Below are 18384 nucleotides of genomic sequence, written 5' to 3'. Positions count from 1 at the left end.
CAGCTGAGGTTGCGTATGAAATGCTGCCAGTAAAGTGCAGGACCCACCAAGGTAGAGGAGGAACTTTGTCACACTGATGCTTAGAAGGATTTTGGTAGTGCAAACGTGGCAGAAGAAAGTTTATCTTTTTTTCACCAATATGGATGTTAGTACGAGCATTGATACAAGCTGCCGGCGGCGCATCAGAGCTACCCATGTCGCATGCGCTGCCCAACAGATGGCAGGCGCTGCAGCAAGAAGACTAATCGCCGTGCTGTTGGAGATCCTAGCTGTCTCAAGACTGGCAGGGTGTTAAGGTAAACTGTGTAAGGCAGTTAATGAGACCCTTACAGAGCTGATAAACCACGGCCAGGTTGGAGTCGCGATCATACAGGCCCCAATTGGCTTCTAGGAAAATATGCGGGAGGAGGAGTAGAGGCAACGTTTGCCGTTGAAGGACAGCCCTAGCAGGAGGCTGGCCTCAGAGATCATGTTCTGGCATCCTGCCATTCCCTAGGGGGGTGGAATGGCCATAAGTTACTATGATCCTACCTGAAGATCTCTGGCAGCAAGGCTACCTCCCACTAAAGCAAGAGTGCTGCCGAGATCTGGGTAGACGACCGCTAGAGTGCGGGCGCCCATGCCTATCGTACACGAGTGGAGTACCGGAGAAACAAAACCCTTGTGGCCAAGTGTATGGGACCTATCCATCTACGCATGAAGGTGGTTTGCGAACCCGCGATCCGGAGTCCCAAAGAGATTACTGAGAGTTCTGGTCGAATCGACGCAATACATGAGGGGACTACCAACCGGAGACCGTTTCGTGCCTGTAACGCCAAACGAACCCTCCACCTATATGAAGTTTGCACGTGGTCGAGGGGAGCGAGAGGACGCGAAGGAGCTGACCGAACCATTACGTGAAGAGGCACCGCGGGATTAAACTAGCAGCACCCGACAAGCCACTTAGAAGCGGCAGGGGGGTTGACCGGGCTTGGAGCGGTGAGCCACCAACGAGGGCCCCAGGTGGAAAAAGAGAGGGGCTGAAGGCCCACCAGAGGCCACAAAGAGTCGGAGCATGGAGGGAGATTTTACTGGCCAGGACCCATCACAGTGAACAAATCACTTGGTTTCTTTGTCTCCCTAAGGTATAGGAAAAAGATGACATCTCCCTCTGGCCCTTATATTCCCAAAGGAATTATCATTGTTCGAAAAGTCAGGAAGGCCTCATGGGTATTCAGTCTCCTGTCTCTCTGTTGGGTGCAGGAGCCATGTTAATTCTTTGTCTTTCGAGTGCATTCTCAGGATAGCCCCCTCTGCTTTAAATTGATGGCTTTGTTTACTGCTAATATGTAAATCGAAGGAAACTCCCATTCCTTTGTCTAGGACAAACCTATTTATCCCCTTTATCTAGGCTAGGCTGTCTAGTCTTAAACACATTCTAGTAACATAACACAGAGATCAGAGGGGTAGCCCTGTTAGTCTGTATCCACAAAAACAATGAGGAGTCCAGAGGCACCTTATAGACTAAGGCCTTGGCTACACTGACGCTTTACAGCGCTGCAACTTTCTCGCTCAGGGGTGTGAAAAAACACCCCCCTGAGCACAGCAAGTTACAGCGCTGTAAAGCGCCAGTGTAAACACTGCCCCAGCACTGGGAGCGCGGCTCCCAGCGCTGCTAGCTAATCCCCACGGAGAAGTGGAGTATGTGCAGCACTGAGGGAGGAGAACTCTCTCCCAGCAGACCACACTCACACTTCAAAGCCCTGCCACAGGAGCGCTTCCACGGCAGCGCTGTGCACTTGCAAGTGTAGCCATACCCTAACAGATTTATTTGGGCATAAGCTTTTGTGGGTTTGATGCCAGGCTGGAAGTTGAAAAGAGACAGATTTAGACTGGAAATAAGGCCTATGTTTTTGACAGAGCGGTAATTAACCTTGGAACAATTTACCAAGGGTCATGTGGATTGTCCATGACTAACACATTTTAAAACAGGATTGGATGTTTTTTCTAAAAGATCTGCTCTGGGAATTATTTTGGGGAAGTTCTATGGCCTCTGTTATATAGAAGGCCAGATGATCACAGTGATCCCTTCTGGCCTCAGAATCTCTCAGTCTATGAATGCATTAGAGCCACATGGCAGAATGAAATCAACATAAAAAGCCTTGAGGGCAAGCCCTGGAGGGGTGAGATTAAACACACAAGCAGGATGGTCACCAGCTACACGGGACACCCCGTGGCATGGGGAAAAAAGCATGGAGATTTAGAGTGTGACTCCAGCAGGATTTCTTTGGGGGCGTGTTGTGAGCCTTGCAGGATCACCATGCAGGGAAAGGATGTCACAACTAGTACCCTTCACGGTTCCTTCACCCACACAGTTGATAAGAGGGCACTTTTAAACCTTTCCCAGGAGAATGCAGCCCAAATCTGCTCACACTGCCAGAATTGTCACCCAAGATCATCTTGTTCCTTGGCTATAGCCACACATATCCACCCTTATATCTCACTGCCAGGTTGATTCCCCGCTGTGCTCTGCCTAGGGTGTCATCCTGGCTCGCTTGATTCTCTTGTTTTCCACCGGGTTCTCTGGCATCCTCTCCTACCCCACCTCTTACACTTGGGAAAAGCTCCCAGTCAGAATCTGGAAAAAGCCCTCACTTTGTCCTCCTTCCAGTCCCTCATCAGCACTCTCCTCTACAGGAAACTGCAGACTAATAATGGTTAGGCAGGTGACAAGCTGGGCTCACTGCTCCTGATTGGTTCAGATCTGCCCTCATCCTGGGATATCTCTTACCCTGTCTCTCCTGCCCTGTGCCCAGGCCTGCTTGTGTCTCTCATCCATCAGTCGAGGCGTGTCTTTTAGACTCCTTAGGGATGTCAGCACAGCCAGTAGTAGGGTGACCAGATGTCCCGATTTTATAGGAACAGTCCTGATTTTGGGGTCTTTTTCTTATATAGGCACGTATTACCCCCCATCACCGTCCCGATTTTTCACACTTGCTGTCTGGTCATCCTAGCCAGTAGCCACCTGCCACAGTGGGTCTCCGAGCCCAAGTCGACTCATGGGGGCTCATGCTAAAAACAGCTGCGTGGACAGTGCTTTTAAGTTGTGTCTCAGGCTGAATGTGGGGCTCTGAAGCACACTCCTCTCCCCCTTCACCTTCAGAACCTGAGCTCTAGCCCAAGCCACACTGTCATTTTTAGCCTTGTAGCGCAAGCCCCACCTACCCAAATCTGTCAACCCACGGTCAGAGGCCCTTGCCGTGGGCTGTGTAGACAGACCCTGTAGGGCAATGTCTATTTAGCATGGGGCTCATGGTATGTTTGAAGAGCATCTTCCACAGAGGGGCCCTGATCTCAGTTGGGGCACACAGGCTTTGCCATAAGTCAAACAGCGAGTAAAGATAAGAATTCCCAGAGGCAAGTTATTAATTTAGAGCAGGTGGGGGCCTCTTACCCCTTCATTTTTCTATTCTGAACATACATGACCATACTCTGAACTTGCCATGTGAATAGTGACAGGGATTCTCATCCTTGCAGGAGAAAAGCCAAAAGACTAGGTCCCCTGGGTCTCCTGAGGAGTTTCGTGGTGTGGAGGGCATGGCGGATGGGTTAGCATGCCTTTGACAGCACGGCATCCTACCAGAGAGCACAGGATCTGTCACTGTTTTCTGCCGGATCAGCACATTCTTTCTGTTATTGCAGTTATTGTTGTGTCTGAATACCTAATTAATTACAACAGTAAATGCTGGCTTCTTTAATCACAGCATCAGCTGTCCTAATCAATCTTAATAATATGGAATCCGTACTATGGCACCCATGAATTTTAATCTACATAAATTTCTTAAGACCTCTCGCAAGCTTGTTGTATGAAATGATATAATTATGGATATAGATTAGGGCTGTAGAGAGTGATTTAAATTGGATTTAAGGAGAAGGTGACTAGAGTCCTCCCACTCGTTTATTTATTTATTTATTTTGATCCTGACCTTGCAGGGGGTTTTCTTTTTGTGATTATTTTATTTTCTTCTAAACTGAAAAGCGGGTAACAGTGTGGCCTGCTTTTCTGACCCTACCCGCATGCTTCACCATACTCAACCCCAAATACACACTTTCAGTAGCCACCCCTCTAGAACCCTGTGAGAAGTGACACTGTCTTAGCTCCATTCGCTGAGTTATTTGACAAGTTTCAACAAGGCTGTACGAAAGGTCCCAAAGCCACAGACGGAAGCAATAGCACCTCATAATATAGATAAGGAACGACAGTGCAAAGCACAGAAAAACAGACTGAATGAAATGAATTCCTGGTGCTTGACTGTTGTTGGCCATTTTGAGGCAGAGAGCGGCGAGATCAGAGAAAGTTGCCCTAGGTCCATGAAAGGGAAATCACTGGCTCTGTTAGGGCAACCTAACAGGGTGCTCAGCAATACAACTGGGGGAATTTTTATTTTTTTTGGAGAAATAGTAAATTCATTGAAAAATGAATTTTTCAGGGCAGAAAAACTAGTCATCAGTTCGGGTCAGATTCAGCAAATAGTTTCAGACAAAAACAGAACAGGATTTTTTTTTAAGTCAAAAGGATTCATTTTAGCCCCATTGAAATGCAACATTTTGACTTTTCGTTTGGCAACAGCATTTCATATAGATATGTAGCTAATTTATAACAATCTCCCAAAAAAGCGTGGGGAAAAAAACCCAAAAAATCTCAAAATGAAACAAAGGGGTGAGGGGAATCATTTGGGATGAAACAAAATGTTTCATTCCACTCAAAACCATTTTTTTTTCATTTTTGGGGAAAACAAAAAAACCTGTTTGATTTTGAACTAAACCAATTTTTTTCCAGATATTTCAATTCAGTCCCTGCACTGAAAAATCAGTTCTTTGCTGAGTTCTGCTCTGCATCTCACAGGCGCAAAGACCTCACTTAAATCAAACTAAATGGATTTCAGCAATAACATTTGCTTGGCAGCCTGTATGCTGTATGTGTTTAAACCTGAGCTGGGACAGTGAAACTACAATACTCTGCATACTTTGGACCTCAGGGCCCAATCCAAATCCCACTGAAGATTGGAGCTGGAGAGACTTCTATTGACTTCAATGGGAGCTGGATCAGGCCCTAATCTTCATCATCTCATCTACACCAGTGTAACTCTATTGACTTCAGTTCAGCTCCTGCTGATTTACCCTGATATATAAAAGAACAGTATCTAGCCCTTTTTGTATGTAGTCAGTTTCACCTTTTGGTTACCCAGACACTGGCTAAGTTGCAGCTGTTGTATTTGAGTTACTGATGTCCCAGGAGGAATGGGAAATGTATTACATCTTTTTCAAAGCACTATTTTCACTGAATTTCTTTTTAAGAAAACATTTTAGATTCTGTAACCATCATCCCCGAATGTTCCAAGGGAAGCTAAATATTGGGCCTAAAAGCAGCTGGGTGTCCCTTTAAAAAGCAGATAAACGTTACACTGATATGAAAGCTTCCTGGCCCTTATTTTAAAGTGCTGGGATTTCATGCTGACTTTGGGAAGTCATCCTTGTGTTTTTTTGGCATTGGGCAGAGGATTCAGAAAGTGACATTAACAGATCTACTTCTTTGAAGGACTTGGGAGTCATTTCTTGACTTCTGCCTAATGAATAAGTGCTGCCTTCGTTAAATTTATATTTATGGTCGTAAAGTAGGTCATTGGTTTGCTTTATGTCTCCAGGTTTATGGAAGGTTATCGGCTGTGGTCACCTTGTGTCATCTTGGCCAGGGTCATCTTGCAAAGAGATGATTCTATCTGAGCAGGACTTTTCCCGTAGAGATATGGAAATTATCAAATTAATATCGAGGCAATCTTCTTCCTGCAGTCTCCTGTCCAGAGATAAGGCTCTTGCCCTGAGCTGCCAGCCAAAGTTACTACTAACATCTGTTTGCACAGTGCACCTTTCTCTTGCATTGACTGGGCTGGATCCTCAGCCGCTGTACATCAGCGTAGCTCTAGAGGCTTCAGCAGAGCAAAAGCGACCTCCACCAGCAATCTGGCCTTTTGAGATCAGCGGTAAACAGTAGCCTCTCTCCTGTTCTGACACTATCTTCCAGATCCTCAGGTGTAAGTGACACCATCTTAGTTGCCCTGGCACATCGGCAGAATGGGTGTAAGAGCTATGCGAGTCTGACAGCAAGGGAGTTTGTTTGCAAGGGTGTCTAACTTACACTTTTGTGTGCAACATCTCTGAATTTGGCCTCTCATTTTCCAGTGCTGTCAGTCCAACGCCTTGCACCAGGCTCACTTCAGCTTAAGTTTGGTTTTAAAGGAGAAGATAGTGCTACAGAAAAGAGAAGAGGGTCATGCAGAAAGGAAAGGGGAAATGCCACAAATTCCCACAGCTGAGCCCTGCCAGTACGAAAGGATGCTGGATGCCCTGGGACTAGCCCCTGTAAAATGTGTATCGTGTGTTAATGGGCATGTATGTGGTGAGTGATAAAACAAATCCCTGCACCCGCTTCTATGTTAGGACACAGAGAATTAATTGACATCCCCTTCACTTTGAATTTTAACTAGAGATGTGAACCCCAGCCAAAACCCAGGATCCAAACACAACCAAACTCTGGGAAAGTTTGGATCTGGATCTCAACTGTGTCGCTCGGGCCCATCTTAAATCCTAACTCCTGTTTCATTTCACTTCTAGGTAAATTGAGATACAAGCTGGCTGCAACACACATTAACACGGCATGGTTCTGTCTCCCTCTAGTGCCTGGTCTGTGCTGAGAGCTTTATGAATCTGCTACAGCTTTTGAGCTAAGGAAGCTGAGTCCTTTAGCTCAAGCACTAGAAGCTTTCAGATCCACCAGTCAGAGGTTCAACCCCACAGATTAGGATTCAGCAAGGGGAATCATTACACTACCGATCTTTAGCCTCATCATCTTTTCCCAGGAATCTGAGCAAGGAATGAGGTACAGAATGAAGCTGGTTTTATGGCTCCCAGAGCCACAAGCTTTGCTAGTGTGGAGATACAGGGCATTGGCTCTCACTGTGACACCACTCCCTGCCTGGCAGGTTTGTACAGAATGGCTGGAGATGAGCTTATGCCCAGGTGTCAGCAGTAAGGGGAAAGCATTAGAATCCTGTATCTTCCTTACCCAGGGCTGTCTCTAGCCATTTTGCTGGCCTAAGCACGGCTGCGCGCCCCGGGGGGTGCTCTGCCGCTCGCCGGTCCTGTGGCTCCTGTGGACCTCCCACAGGCGTGCCTGTGGATGCTCCACCGGAGCTGCGGGACTAGCTGACCCTCCGCAGGAACGCCTGCGGGAGGTCCACTGGAGCCACCTGCCGCCCTCCCAGCAACCAGCAGAGCGCCCCCCGTGGCATGCCGCCCCAAGCACGCGCTTGGCATGCTGGGGCCTGGAGCCGGCCCTGTCTTTACCTGTCAGTAACGTTCCAGGGCCTGATCCAAAACCTACTTAAATCAATAGAGAAACTTCCCATGGGCCAGAGGGAATTCTCCACGTGATCCATGGAGAAATTAGCATCAAGTGAGAAACCCACAGCTTTACGGTTAGATAACGCCCATGTGACAAGTCTCCTAAAGGCAGAGGGAAATTACAAGCTCTAAAAGCTTTGCGTGGGAGGGTCCAGAGCTACATTTAGGGGCCTGTTGTTCCAAACCCTTTAAATAAAAAACATGTTGCTGTTTTTTAATGTTTAATCTTAAAAGGTTAAAAGTAATTTAAAATTAAATTTCGTAAGTGGATTGCCGTGGCCCTGATGATGAGAATGTGGCTTATAGGCTAGGTGGGCTTCCACGGATGCTGGAGACAGACCGAGGGACCTAGGAGTCCGGAAGCCTGCTTGTGTTCCTAGCTCTGCCACTGAGCGGTTGTGTGGTAGCAGACAAAGTCTGATTGTCAGAGATGAGGATGAGATTCAGTAAGGCTGCCAGAGTTTGTCATCTCTGCAAGAACCAGCCATCACGAACCTCTCTGTGCCTTAGTACGTTTATAAAAGGAGGCTCCAAATTACAGTAGGGCAGAGAAAGATATTTCCATGGAGCTGAGGATTTAGGTAGCTCTAAATCTGGTTTTGTTTCGATTAGGAACGAAAACTACAAATTTCAAAGTTCTCCGTGAAAGGGGATGGAGATGTAGGATCCCTGGCCAGCTGCCCTGGATCCACAGACCCTGGAAGCTCTGGGGTCCCCAACACAGGGAAGTTCATATAAATGGAAGCCTATGCTCCCACCCTTCCAGCAGCCTGCTGGGCAAGACAGCAGGTTGTATCAGAGCTTTGCCTGGTGTCTGAAGGAATGTTGTCAGAACTGAACCATCTCTGCAAAGTGTTTCTGTTTTGACTCATTAGCAAATTCCGACAAAAAAAATGTTTCTCTGGTATGTTTCCAGCTAGCTGTACTCCAAATATTTATCCAGCACACAGAAAGGGAGACGTTGTTGTAATTGGCACCTTGAGATCTTCTGGTGGTCACAAGGCTTTGTTATTACTGGAAGGTTTCACCTAGCACTCAAGGCATGGACTAAACTATATTTGGAAGGGGAAATGAATGTTATGATAACACAGTACTTACCCATTTTACATATAGATAAACTCAGGCATGTATAAATGAAGGGTACTTCTGCACTGCACCGTTAGTCTGGGTGATCGAAACCTGCAGCTGAGCACTCTGGTTAACTTAGCCCAGGTGTGAGCGTCCCCACAGCTAGGCATAGTCCCACAACTGTGTCCTCTATACTCGCCCAGGGCATACCATGGGGCATAGCCCTTGGTTCTTTATGCTGAAACACTCTAGGATTCTTTCCCAGGCAATTCTGTCAATTACAGGAGAGCTTGTCTGTTCCCTCAGGGGGAATTGTGGGAAGGCAGTGGAGGACCATCAGCAGTCTCGTGATCTTGCCTGTGTCCTCACTGCAAAATGGGATGGTTCCAGCCCAAGCTAAAGCACAACTCGGGCTTTAACCCTGCCTTCAGTCATGTAGTTGAGCATGGGTTCAAAGCACAAACAAGCATGTTCTTGAAGTTATGCGTGGATGGTAGGAGGGTTGGGAAAAACCATGTGCAGAAGCATAGTCTAAGACTACAGTGCACTGTATGCACTTACTGCGATGTAAGCCCCGGATTTGAACTTAGCCTCAAGCCTAACCCCCATTCTGTCTACACATAAATCGTGCTAACCTGGAGCTTGGACTCAGGGTTCCAAGGACCCCACAGGCCTGAGCCTGAGTCAGTCGGGGATCCAGGGTTCCAGCCCTATTCCTTTGCAGTGTAGACACAGCCCCACTGGACTCATGCTCTGGGAGTCCACCAAAAGAATCCCACAGGCTGACTTCCTTTGTCCTCTGGACAGTCAAGTTTGGTGGGCAGTCAAGAAGTTTTCCTGCACTGCACCACGAACAAAGGGCTGAAGTGGCCACATTTTGGGAGGGCGCGAGGAAGTCTGCTACATAGATGGTTGGAGTTAGGCCCCCATAATGCACTGTAGACACTGGAGCCCCCAGTTGGGACCCAGAGTTCAGCAATTCCTAAGATGGGGTTATAAATGAGTGTAGATGCTCAAGCCCAGGGTTATCAAACCTGGGTCTGCTAACTCAAGCTATGCTAACCCTGGCCTTACATCTCAGTGTAGACCCATCCTAGAAACTTGTCCTCAGTCAGTCTGTGGCAAAGCTGGCTCCGTAAATCTTGACACTGGTCCCTGCTCTAAGCCATTACTCACATGACCCATTCTTGCAGCCCAACCAGTCAAAGAAATCCTTCAAACTCACTCTGAGAACTGGCCAGAGTCAGTTTCTACCCTCTAAGATATGTGCAGCTTGCCTCTGCCCTTGTCCCAAGCCCTGGTGAGGCGACTCAAATAGGAAGACCTCCATTATGGTTAATATTGTTCTTGGACACTTTGGCTCAAATCAGATGGCAAGGGTGACACATGGGGCAGCTACAGCACTCTCCCAAAATTCAGTGGGCCAATAAGAGCCAGCCCGTACTCCTCCCTATCACACATTCAGTGTCTCTCCTTAGCCTTAGCAGGGGCAACCAGACTTTCTTGCGAGACCTCCACGTCGACTACGCCATCTGAGCCCTTGCCTGCAGCCACACCTCCATTCTCAGCGAAAGGAGACAGGGGAGTGGGGAAGTAGCTGCTCCCTACGGGATTGTCTTAAAAGTACAAAGCCTGGAGGGGCCACATAAATGTAAAACTGTGCAGCACCAATAAATACAAATTAAACTCATAACAAGAAGTGAAATATTAGGGCCAAGGTGACATTTGGACTGGAGGTTCAGTCAAGCTTTGCTTTAAATATTTTATGGCTGCAGATAAAGAAAGAGCTTATCCAACATTTTTTTTCATCAACCAGAGGGGAAAGGGAGAAAAAAAAAAACCTACCAGCTCTGGCTGTACTTTAACTAAACTTCAAAGTTTCACAAAAACAAACGCTTTTAGGAGAGCATGAGGGAGGTTTGTGTAGAAAGAAAATGCCCTTTGAAGCCAGGAAGGGGACTAATTGGCTTACCCAGAGATTGGCTGCTTCCTCTCCTAAAACTGTTGGCCAGCCTTGCTGTGCCTTTTGAAACAGCCGCTGTATTCTGCCACAGGGGTAGTTGCATTTCCACAGAGGGTTAAGCAAAATTTTGAAAAGGGCGCTTGGAGGCTTCAGAGAGCAAATGAGTTTTTGTTTCTCTCTGCTCCCCATCTGTCCGTGTCCAGCAGTTATCTCTTGTTCTATGCTAAGATTATAAGCTTGTTGGGGCAGGGACTTTTTGTGCTGTGCTTGTACAACTCCTGGCACAGTGAGGTCCTGAGGTGCTAAATAACACAAATAAATAGTAATAATAAGTTGGAAAAATAGTATAGTTAGAGAAGGGCACAAATTCCAGGACTCTAAATTTGTCTCCCAAGTTTGGGATTGGTTCAGGACCATCTCTAGTGCTGACTATTAGAAGGAAAATAATGACGTGTCCTCCAGATCCAGGCTCTTCCTTTCATTTCACACCTTCCCTCTCCCACATACAGCTCCTCACCCTGACATGTGCATTGTATGTAAGAAAAAGTAGAGACTCATCAAGTCCTTGGTTCTTGCCTCAGTGCACTACCCCCCCTCCCTCGGTGTCTGTCTTGTGATCCTTATGGTTGAGTAACATTAAAGCTAGAGGCCACAAATTAAGGAGAGGCCTGGTTGTGAAAGCATTCTCTTTCTTTTTTTGTTTTTTCTTTTATTATTGTACCTCTCTCCACTTCCGGGAGAGGAATGAGAGGTGTTCCACAGGGGAAAGTAGAAAGGTTTGTCTCTCGAGGATCAGGGAGTGGGGCTGAGCCTAAGAACAACTGATGTGTGCAGCGTTGCTGCAAACTAGATAAATCGTGAATACCTGCGCATACCTGGAGTCACGTTTTGCCAGGCAGCACAAGGTAGAAGTCCCAAAATCCCACAAGAAGTCTGGAGAAACATCTCTTATGAAAAGTCCATCCCACTTTCAGGACCAAAAGCAATTATCTCTGTTTCGTTTCAGACCCCCATTCCCTCCTTTTCCCCCGCAAAAGGCTGACAAAACCTTTTTTCTTTCATGGGTAGGTAAAACAAACATGGTGTAATTTGTTGTGTGGGATGCACATGCCGCTCCTGTTCTGTGGGTTTCTGTCTCCTGGTTCATCCATCTCACACCCAAAACACTTGAGCAGAGAGAAAGCCTGTGTGAACGTGATATTTTAATGCCTTTATTCTCTCTCTCTCTTCTGTCTCCACAGCACAGAGCCCCACTGCAGCAGACCCCTTGCAACAAGCCTACGCTGGAGTGCAGCAGTACGCAGGTCGTTAGTATTAACACTTTCTCCCAATAAACCTTTCACTTCCCCAAAGCCTTTAACCTCTGAACGTGCCTGAGGGAGTTGGGTGAAAGGAGCCAATCCCAGGGGCAGCATCAGGCTGGGGCAGAGGGGTCTGAGATTGTATTCCTCCCAAAACAAAACATACAGGCTTAGCTTCACTTCTACGACCCAATCCAGCTCCCCTCGAAAGTCCAGGAAAGACTTCTGTTGACTTCAGTGGGAGACGGATCAGGCCCTTACACTAATGTGGTAGAATCATTGCAGACTTATACTGCTGTTAACTAGAGGAAAATCAGGCCCATAAGCCCAGGCCAGCTCTAGCCATTTCACTGCCCCAAGCACGGCGGCATGCTGCGGGGAGCACTCTGCCGCTCGCTGGTCCCGTGGCTACAGAGGACCTCCCGCAGGCGGGCCTGCGGATGCTCCACCGGAGCCACAGGACCAGCGGACCCTCCGCAGGGATGCCTGCGGGAAGTCCACCAGAGCCACCTGCCGCCCTCCCAGCAACCGACAGAGCCCTCCCTCCCCCCCGCAGCATGCCGCCCCAAGCACGCGCTTGGTGCGCTGGGGCCTGGAGCCGGCCCTGCGTAAGCCCCTCCTCTTCCCGCTTTCTGTGGTCACTGTGCAAATTTCTCCCTTGTGTCATGGCCAGAGGAGGATGCCAATGGCAGAGCACTACACAACCTCTCCCAGCCTTTCCCCCACTGAGAAATTGGTTTACATTCCCCAGCAGCTTCCCAACCAGGCCAGCCTCTGCTCCTCATCACTGCAGTGTGAATGCAGAGTCACTCCTTTGAAACTGAGGGACTGACATCAGCCGGGATGACTGGGTGCAGAGCGTGTTCAACATCCCCTCATGAGGTGACCCAAGCTAACATCACAAGGAAGCCACAACCCCAAAGTCATTATTCCTGTGGTAACTAGGGCAGCTGAGGCCTCCCACTGAGGAATGGCTATTATCTCATGTCAGGGCTGTATCTGGGAACTTAATTTAATTCTCCATGTAAAGCTTCATTTGCTGGTGTTTTAGTTATTATCATTTATTGCTCGTCAAGTTTGATGGATGGGTGGCAGCTCAACCCTTTGAGCTGTTAATTAACCCCTGTGCACACACGTATACCCTTTCTCCCCTCTCTCTGGGACTCAGGCAGCCCTTACGCTGTGTTTCCAAGAGCCAGGCATGTAATCTGCCGACTGTAGTGCCAAATGGCTCCCCTTGCCCTCTCGAGGGGGAGCTGAGTGTGGCAAAATTGTTCCTCGGCTAGGCACTGCTTCCACACTGTGGAGCTAGAGGGGAGTAGGTGTGAGCTAGTCTTCTGTCTGAGTGTAAAAGGATCTGAGTGAGTGTGCGAGAGACCATCTGGGGGTGGAGTGAGTGTGTAGCGGCATGAGAGTCAACATGCTGGGCAAGTGGATATGTTTATGTGAAAAAGCCGGGGGAGGGGGAGTGTCTGCGTGTGTGTGAGTCAATGCATGAGTCTCTCTCTTTGTAGAAAGGATGTTTGAGTGGCCCCATCCTGCCACCTTTATGCCCTTAGAATGCCAAGGGGAGTTTGGGGAATGCAGCATCAGCCAGTTCATGAGGCTTAGCCAGACAGGGGCCCCATCACCATGGCAGCATAATGTGCAAAAGCACAAAATGAGGCCCCAAAGGCCTGAGCAGTGGTTGTGCTGTGTGAGAAGGTCAGTCTGGGCTCCCAGCAGGAGGGACCTCTTTATGTCCGAACCTTTCCCTGGCTGAGCTGCTATCGCCTGCTTCGGCAACAAACCCCATCCTGCAATCACCTTCCCTTTGTTAGGAAGCCCACAGACCCAAAGACTCACCCCAGATCCTCCCCACAAGTGTCTGAACCAACCCCTTCCCTTTCAGTGGCTGGAGTCTACTGATCAGATGGTAGGAAGAGCTTGAAGTGATGAGATAACATGGCAGACAATATAGGGCACATTCTTCAAAGTCCCATAGCCAATCTGCCTCCTCACTGCTAGGAATCCAGCAAATCCATGTGGTGGGTTCAGGCTCCTTTTCCAAGCTAGTCCTCATGGGCCAGTCTCAAACAGCTTGTCCTCGACCCATCCATTCTCTCTCGAGTGCAGAGCATGTCATGGCAAAGGAACAGTAGATGAGGGTATGCCTGTTGTCTGGGCAAACAGGATTTGCATCCCCCCATCCTGGACCGGAACTCGAAGTAAAATATAGGGAGAGCAAAGCAGAACTTTGTGGCGGGAGATGTCAGCCACCGGAACCAGCTGTAGTGGGAGATGGGTCATATCAAAAGGGCAGGCCAGGTAGAGAGAAGAAGGGGCTGACTCCTGCTAAGAATCCCGACCTGTCTCCACTTCCTGTTGTCTAGAAGGTGTCCCTCCTCCCCAGCCTAGCGTTCTCCAGCTGGTCCCCTGCCATCCAACCCTAGAAAATTCTCTGCTACATGGCACTATCTACCTGGAATTCACTTCCTGTCACTTAAAATGGTATTTTGGTTAATATCATTAACAATTGATTCCTTCAAGCTTTAACAATGAAATGGGATCTATCCTTGATGCTTCTTAATATACATCCCCCTCTGCAGTGCCCCAATGTGGGGCAATTTCTTCTTTCATATCTGCCCCACAGACACACACACATGTGCACACGGTTCCTGATGGAGTCAGCAGGCTCAGTGTAGGTCAAAATTCAGAGGCATCTTCATGTGTATCTTGTCCCACTGTCCAGGGGTCTAAGGTGTCAAACATGGGCTGTAGAGCAAGACTGTCCCATCCATGTGATCCCACAGGGGACACCTCGAATTTAGCCTGTTTGTGCTTTAGTTTCTCCATCTGGAAAACGAGAGGACACACAATACCTACCGGTGCTTGAGTCAGGATGAATTAGCTCATGTTTGTAATGTGTGTTAAGACCCTGACGTTAAAGGGGCTGCAGAAGTGCGTCGTTTTCTTGTGAGCTCTTCAGAGCAGGTTGTTTTGAGACTCTCTTTTTGTAAATCCAGAACTTCACCAGTCCACTCCTAAATCAAACGAGAGGCCGGATCTTTAACTGGGGGAGCTTCATTGACCTTTACAGGGGTTCCACCTGTTTATACAAGCTGAGGATCTGGCCTGAAGTGTTCCAGTTGATTAAGTCCAAGTGACTTTCAGTGCCCAAAGCAAAGGACTCCCAGACCTGCCAAAGCCTGACATTTTAACCTGCCCTGTGATATCCTTGCCATTTGGGTACATGCTTCTCCCCCATATGGCTATTGCAGCCAAAGTGAATGGGCTGAGCATAAATACAGCTTGGTTTGGTTATTGGGATGAAAGGTCTTGACTCCCCATTGCTGAAATCTTTCGATCTTTCTTCTCTCCCCTCCTTTCTCCTATAGCTGCTTATCCTGCTGCTTATGGCCAGATTAGCCAAGCGTTTCCACAGCCGCCTCCCATGATCCCACAGCAACAGAGAGAAGGTAAGTAAACAGGCTGTTCCCTGTTCCATACCTAGCAAGTCACCCCTATTGCATTGTGTTCCACCAACCCCCCAGTTACCTAAAGCCAGAAAATGCCTCATCACTTTGGACCCTCTCCTCATCCACTTTCCATCTGTTGTGTAACATCATCAGGCGTTACTGGTAACCTATGGAAATGTTCATGCTTATGGGATACGTACTTAGGTCCTGTCTGGGCTGCAGCCACTAGAGGGCAGCATAATGCATAAGGTCTGATTACGTTGCGTACAGAGGAGGGCAGCAGTGGCAGGTCGACAAAAGTGTTCCTTGAAAAGTCCCGTTTCATCCTAATCAAAAACATTTCATGGGAATGTGCCAATTCTGACAAAATTTGAAGCATTTCATTTCAATAGTGTCAAAACGTTTGGTATCAATGATATCGTTCTGCTTCATTCCGTGTCAACGTGCATTCTACATTAAAATGTTAATTTTAATCTTTCATTTTATGTATTACATTTAACATTGTCTATAACATACACCGGTAAATATTTTAACATAATATGAAAGTCAAGACAAAACAAATCAAAATGATGATATCAAAATGAAACAGTTTGATGGGTCTCAAATGTAAGTTCTTTGGCATTTTCATTTCATGAGAACATTTGACATGGATGCATTTTGGGGGAGCATTGCAATCAGGCAGTTCTAAACTACATGCAATTTCCACTGCTGCATGCCCTACAAGTGGAATTTATGTGAGAAGAGGAGGTTTCCATAGAAGAAAATATTGGCATATGATATGGTTTCCGTTCATCTCCCACTACATCCTATTGCTTTCCCTTTTGCCTGAATCATGGATATTTCTGCTTAAAGTGCATTGATAGTCATAACAGTGACTGTGTATAAATGTCAGCATCTCTAGTCCCTGAGGAGTTGATTTGCCTCTCACTTACACAGAGGTAAATTAAGAACTTTGAAGTCCATGGAGTTACGCCAATGTGAGATCAGAATCACACCCTCTGTGTCTTTGAGTCACATCGGCTCATTTAGGTTTTAGTATAGCAGAGCTAGGGCAGCTACAGAAGAGTGAACTTGATTCTGTCCTGCTTTGTAAAATATCATTAACACTGCCAGGAAAGAGCTAGTCATTGAACTGACTTGCAACCTCACTGAACTGAATAGGAACGACTGGGATGTAAGGTCTCAAATAGTATTCATAGAATCATAGACATAAAGGACTGGAAGGGACTTCAAGACAGGGCCAGCTCCAGGCATCAACTGAGCAAGCTCGTGCTTCGGGCGGCAGATTCTATGGGGCGGCTTCTGTCAAATGCTAGGGCGGCACGGCCACTTTTTTTTGGTTCACCGATCCGGCCGCCCTGTAGGGGGCGGCAGTGCGGAGGAGGGGAGTGCCCTGCTGGGAGCCGGCTGCGCGCTCCATCTGCCCCAGCCAGTGCCAGGTCTTCAGCAAGCCCAGCAGCCCGCGTCCTTCCCTCCCCGCTGACCAGAGCGGCGGGGAGCCTGCCCAGCAGGCAGCGCGGCAGTTGGGGCTGCGTGGCGAGTGCCCCGCTGAAGCCCTGGATCCTCCTCTTCTCTCTCTCCTCCATGCTCCCTTTCCCTCCCCTCCACTAGCCAGGGCATGTCTGCAGCGCAGGGAGTCCCCCTGCACCCTGGCTCCGGCTGTGCCGCAGGTTTTTTTGTTTTGTTTTTTTTCCTTTTTTTGCCTCTCCGGCCGCACCGTTTTTGTTTTTTTTCCCCCTGCTTTACCACTCCAGCCACACCACACGTTTTTTTTTTTTTCTCCTTGCTTTGCCGCTCCGGTCACGCCGCAGGGTTTTTTTTTTGGTTGTTGTTTTTTGCCTTGGGCAGCAAAAAAGCCAGAGGAATGACAGGAAATCCACAGCCTCCCTTGGGAGCCTATTCCAGAGCTTAACTATGCTTACCGTTAGAAAGTTTTCTTAATGTTTAATCTAAATCTCTCTCACTGCAGGTTAAGCCCATTACTTCTTGTCCTACCTTCAGTGGACACGAAGAACAATTAATCACCGTCCTCTTTATAAAGCCTTTAACAGATTTGAAGACTGTTATCAGATTGTCCCCTCTGTCTGCTTTTCTCAAGACTAAACATACTCAGTTTTTTTAACTTTTCCTCATAGATCAGGTTTTCTTTTTGTTGCCCTCTTCTGGACTCACTCTAATTTATCCACATCTTTTCTAGCAGCCCAGAGCTAGACATAGCACCCCAGCTGAGATCTCATCAGTGCTGAGTGGAGCCGGACAATTACCTCCCATGACTTACGTACGACACTCCTCTTAATACACCCAGAATGATATTCGTCTTTTTTGCAACCTATTGTTGGCTCCTGTGCAATTTGTAATCTACTGTCTCCCCCAAGCCCTTTTCAGCAGTGCTAAAGCCTAGCCAGTTGTTCCCCATTTTGCATCTGTGCACTTGCTTTTTCCTTCCTAAGTGTAATACTTTGCACTTATGTTTACTGAATTTCATCTTGTTGATTTCAGACTAATCATCCAATTTGTCAAGGTAATTTTGAATTCTAATCCTGTCCTCCAAAGTAATTGCAACCTATCCCATCTTGGTATCATCTGCAAATGTTACAAGCATGCTCTTCAAGCCATTATCCAAGTCATTAATGAAAATATTGGCTAGCACAGGACCCAGGAGGGACCCCTGCGGGATTCCACCAGATTTACCCTCCCAGTATGACAGTGAGTCATTAACAGCTGCTCTGTGGCCCTAAACTCTCAGTGCAACTACACAGGTCTCCAGATACACAACAACCCAGTGTCTCTCCGCACTAGTTCTCCACTGAATACAAAGTCCATCTCAGGCTCTTTGTCCTGATATTCAAAGTTCTCCATGAGAGCGGCCTTAACTAAGGGAGATATCTCTCTCTCTCTCTCTCTCTCTCCGTGGCCCTGATTTCCCATGACAGCTACCTTCCATGGAACCATGAAACTCTTGACTAGTAAGAAGGAAACTCATGATTATTGGAGATACAACTTACCAAGTGGCTGGGCCTAGACTGTGGAACTCATTGCCACAAGAGATGATAAAGACCATGGGCTTAACAGCATTCAGAAATAAACATATAACTCATTTCTTTGATTTAACTTGTTCTCAGTACGTTCCACTCTCTCTCTCTCTCTCTCTCTC

The 18384-nt window shown here is 47.6% G+C and overlaps 1 protein-coding gene across 11 annotated transcripts in view; it reads left to right on the top strand.

The window, feature by feature from the left end:
* The window catches only part of CELF4 (CUGBP Elav-like family member 4), an 866187-nt gene that overhangs the window by 767109 nt on the left and 80694 nt on the right, over window positions 1-18384 (top strand). For 7 of the 11 annotated variants that reach the window (XR_012656054.1, XR_012656052.1, XR_012656051.1 and 4 more), the window contains exons 9-10: window positions 11713-11778; window positions 15150-15230. Coding sequence is in view for 2 of the 11 variants with exons in the window: in XM_032779828.2 (XP_032635719.1) it covers window positions 11713-11778; window positions 15150-15230 (147 nt within the window). In the remaining 9 variants the exon portion in view is untranslated. The remainder of the gene's footprint in view (window positions 1-11712; window positions 11779-15149; window positions 15231-18384) is intronic. The other 4 variants (XR_012656059.1, XR_012656055.1, XR_012656057.1 and 1 more) reach the window with 1 other exon arrangement.

This window comes from Chelonoidis abingdonii, chromosome 6 (genome assembly GCF_003597395.2).
Source record: "Chelonoidis abingdonii isolate Lonesome George chromosome 6, CheloAbing_2.0, whole genome shotgun sequence".
Classification (NCBI taxonomy): Eukaryota; Metazoa; Chordata; order Testudines; family Testudinidae; genus Chelonoidis; species Chelonoidis abingdonii.
Note: the sequence above shows the minus strand (reverse complement) of the source record. Positions and strands in the feature narration are given on the sequence as shown.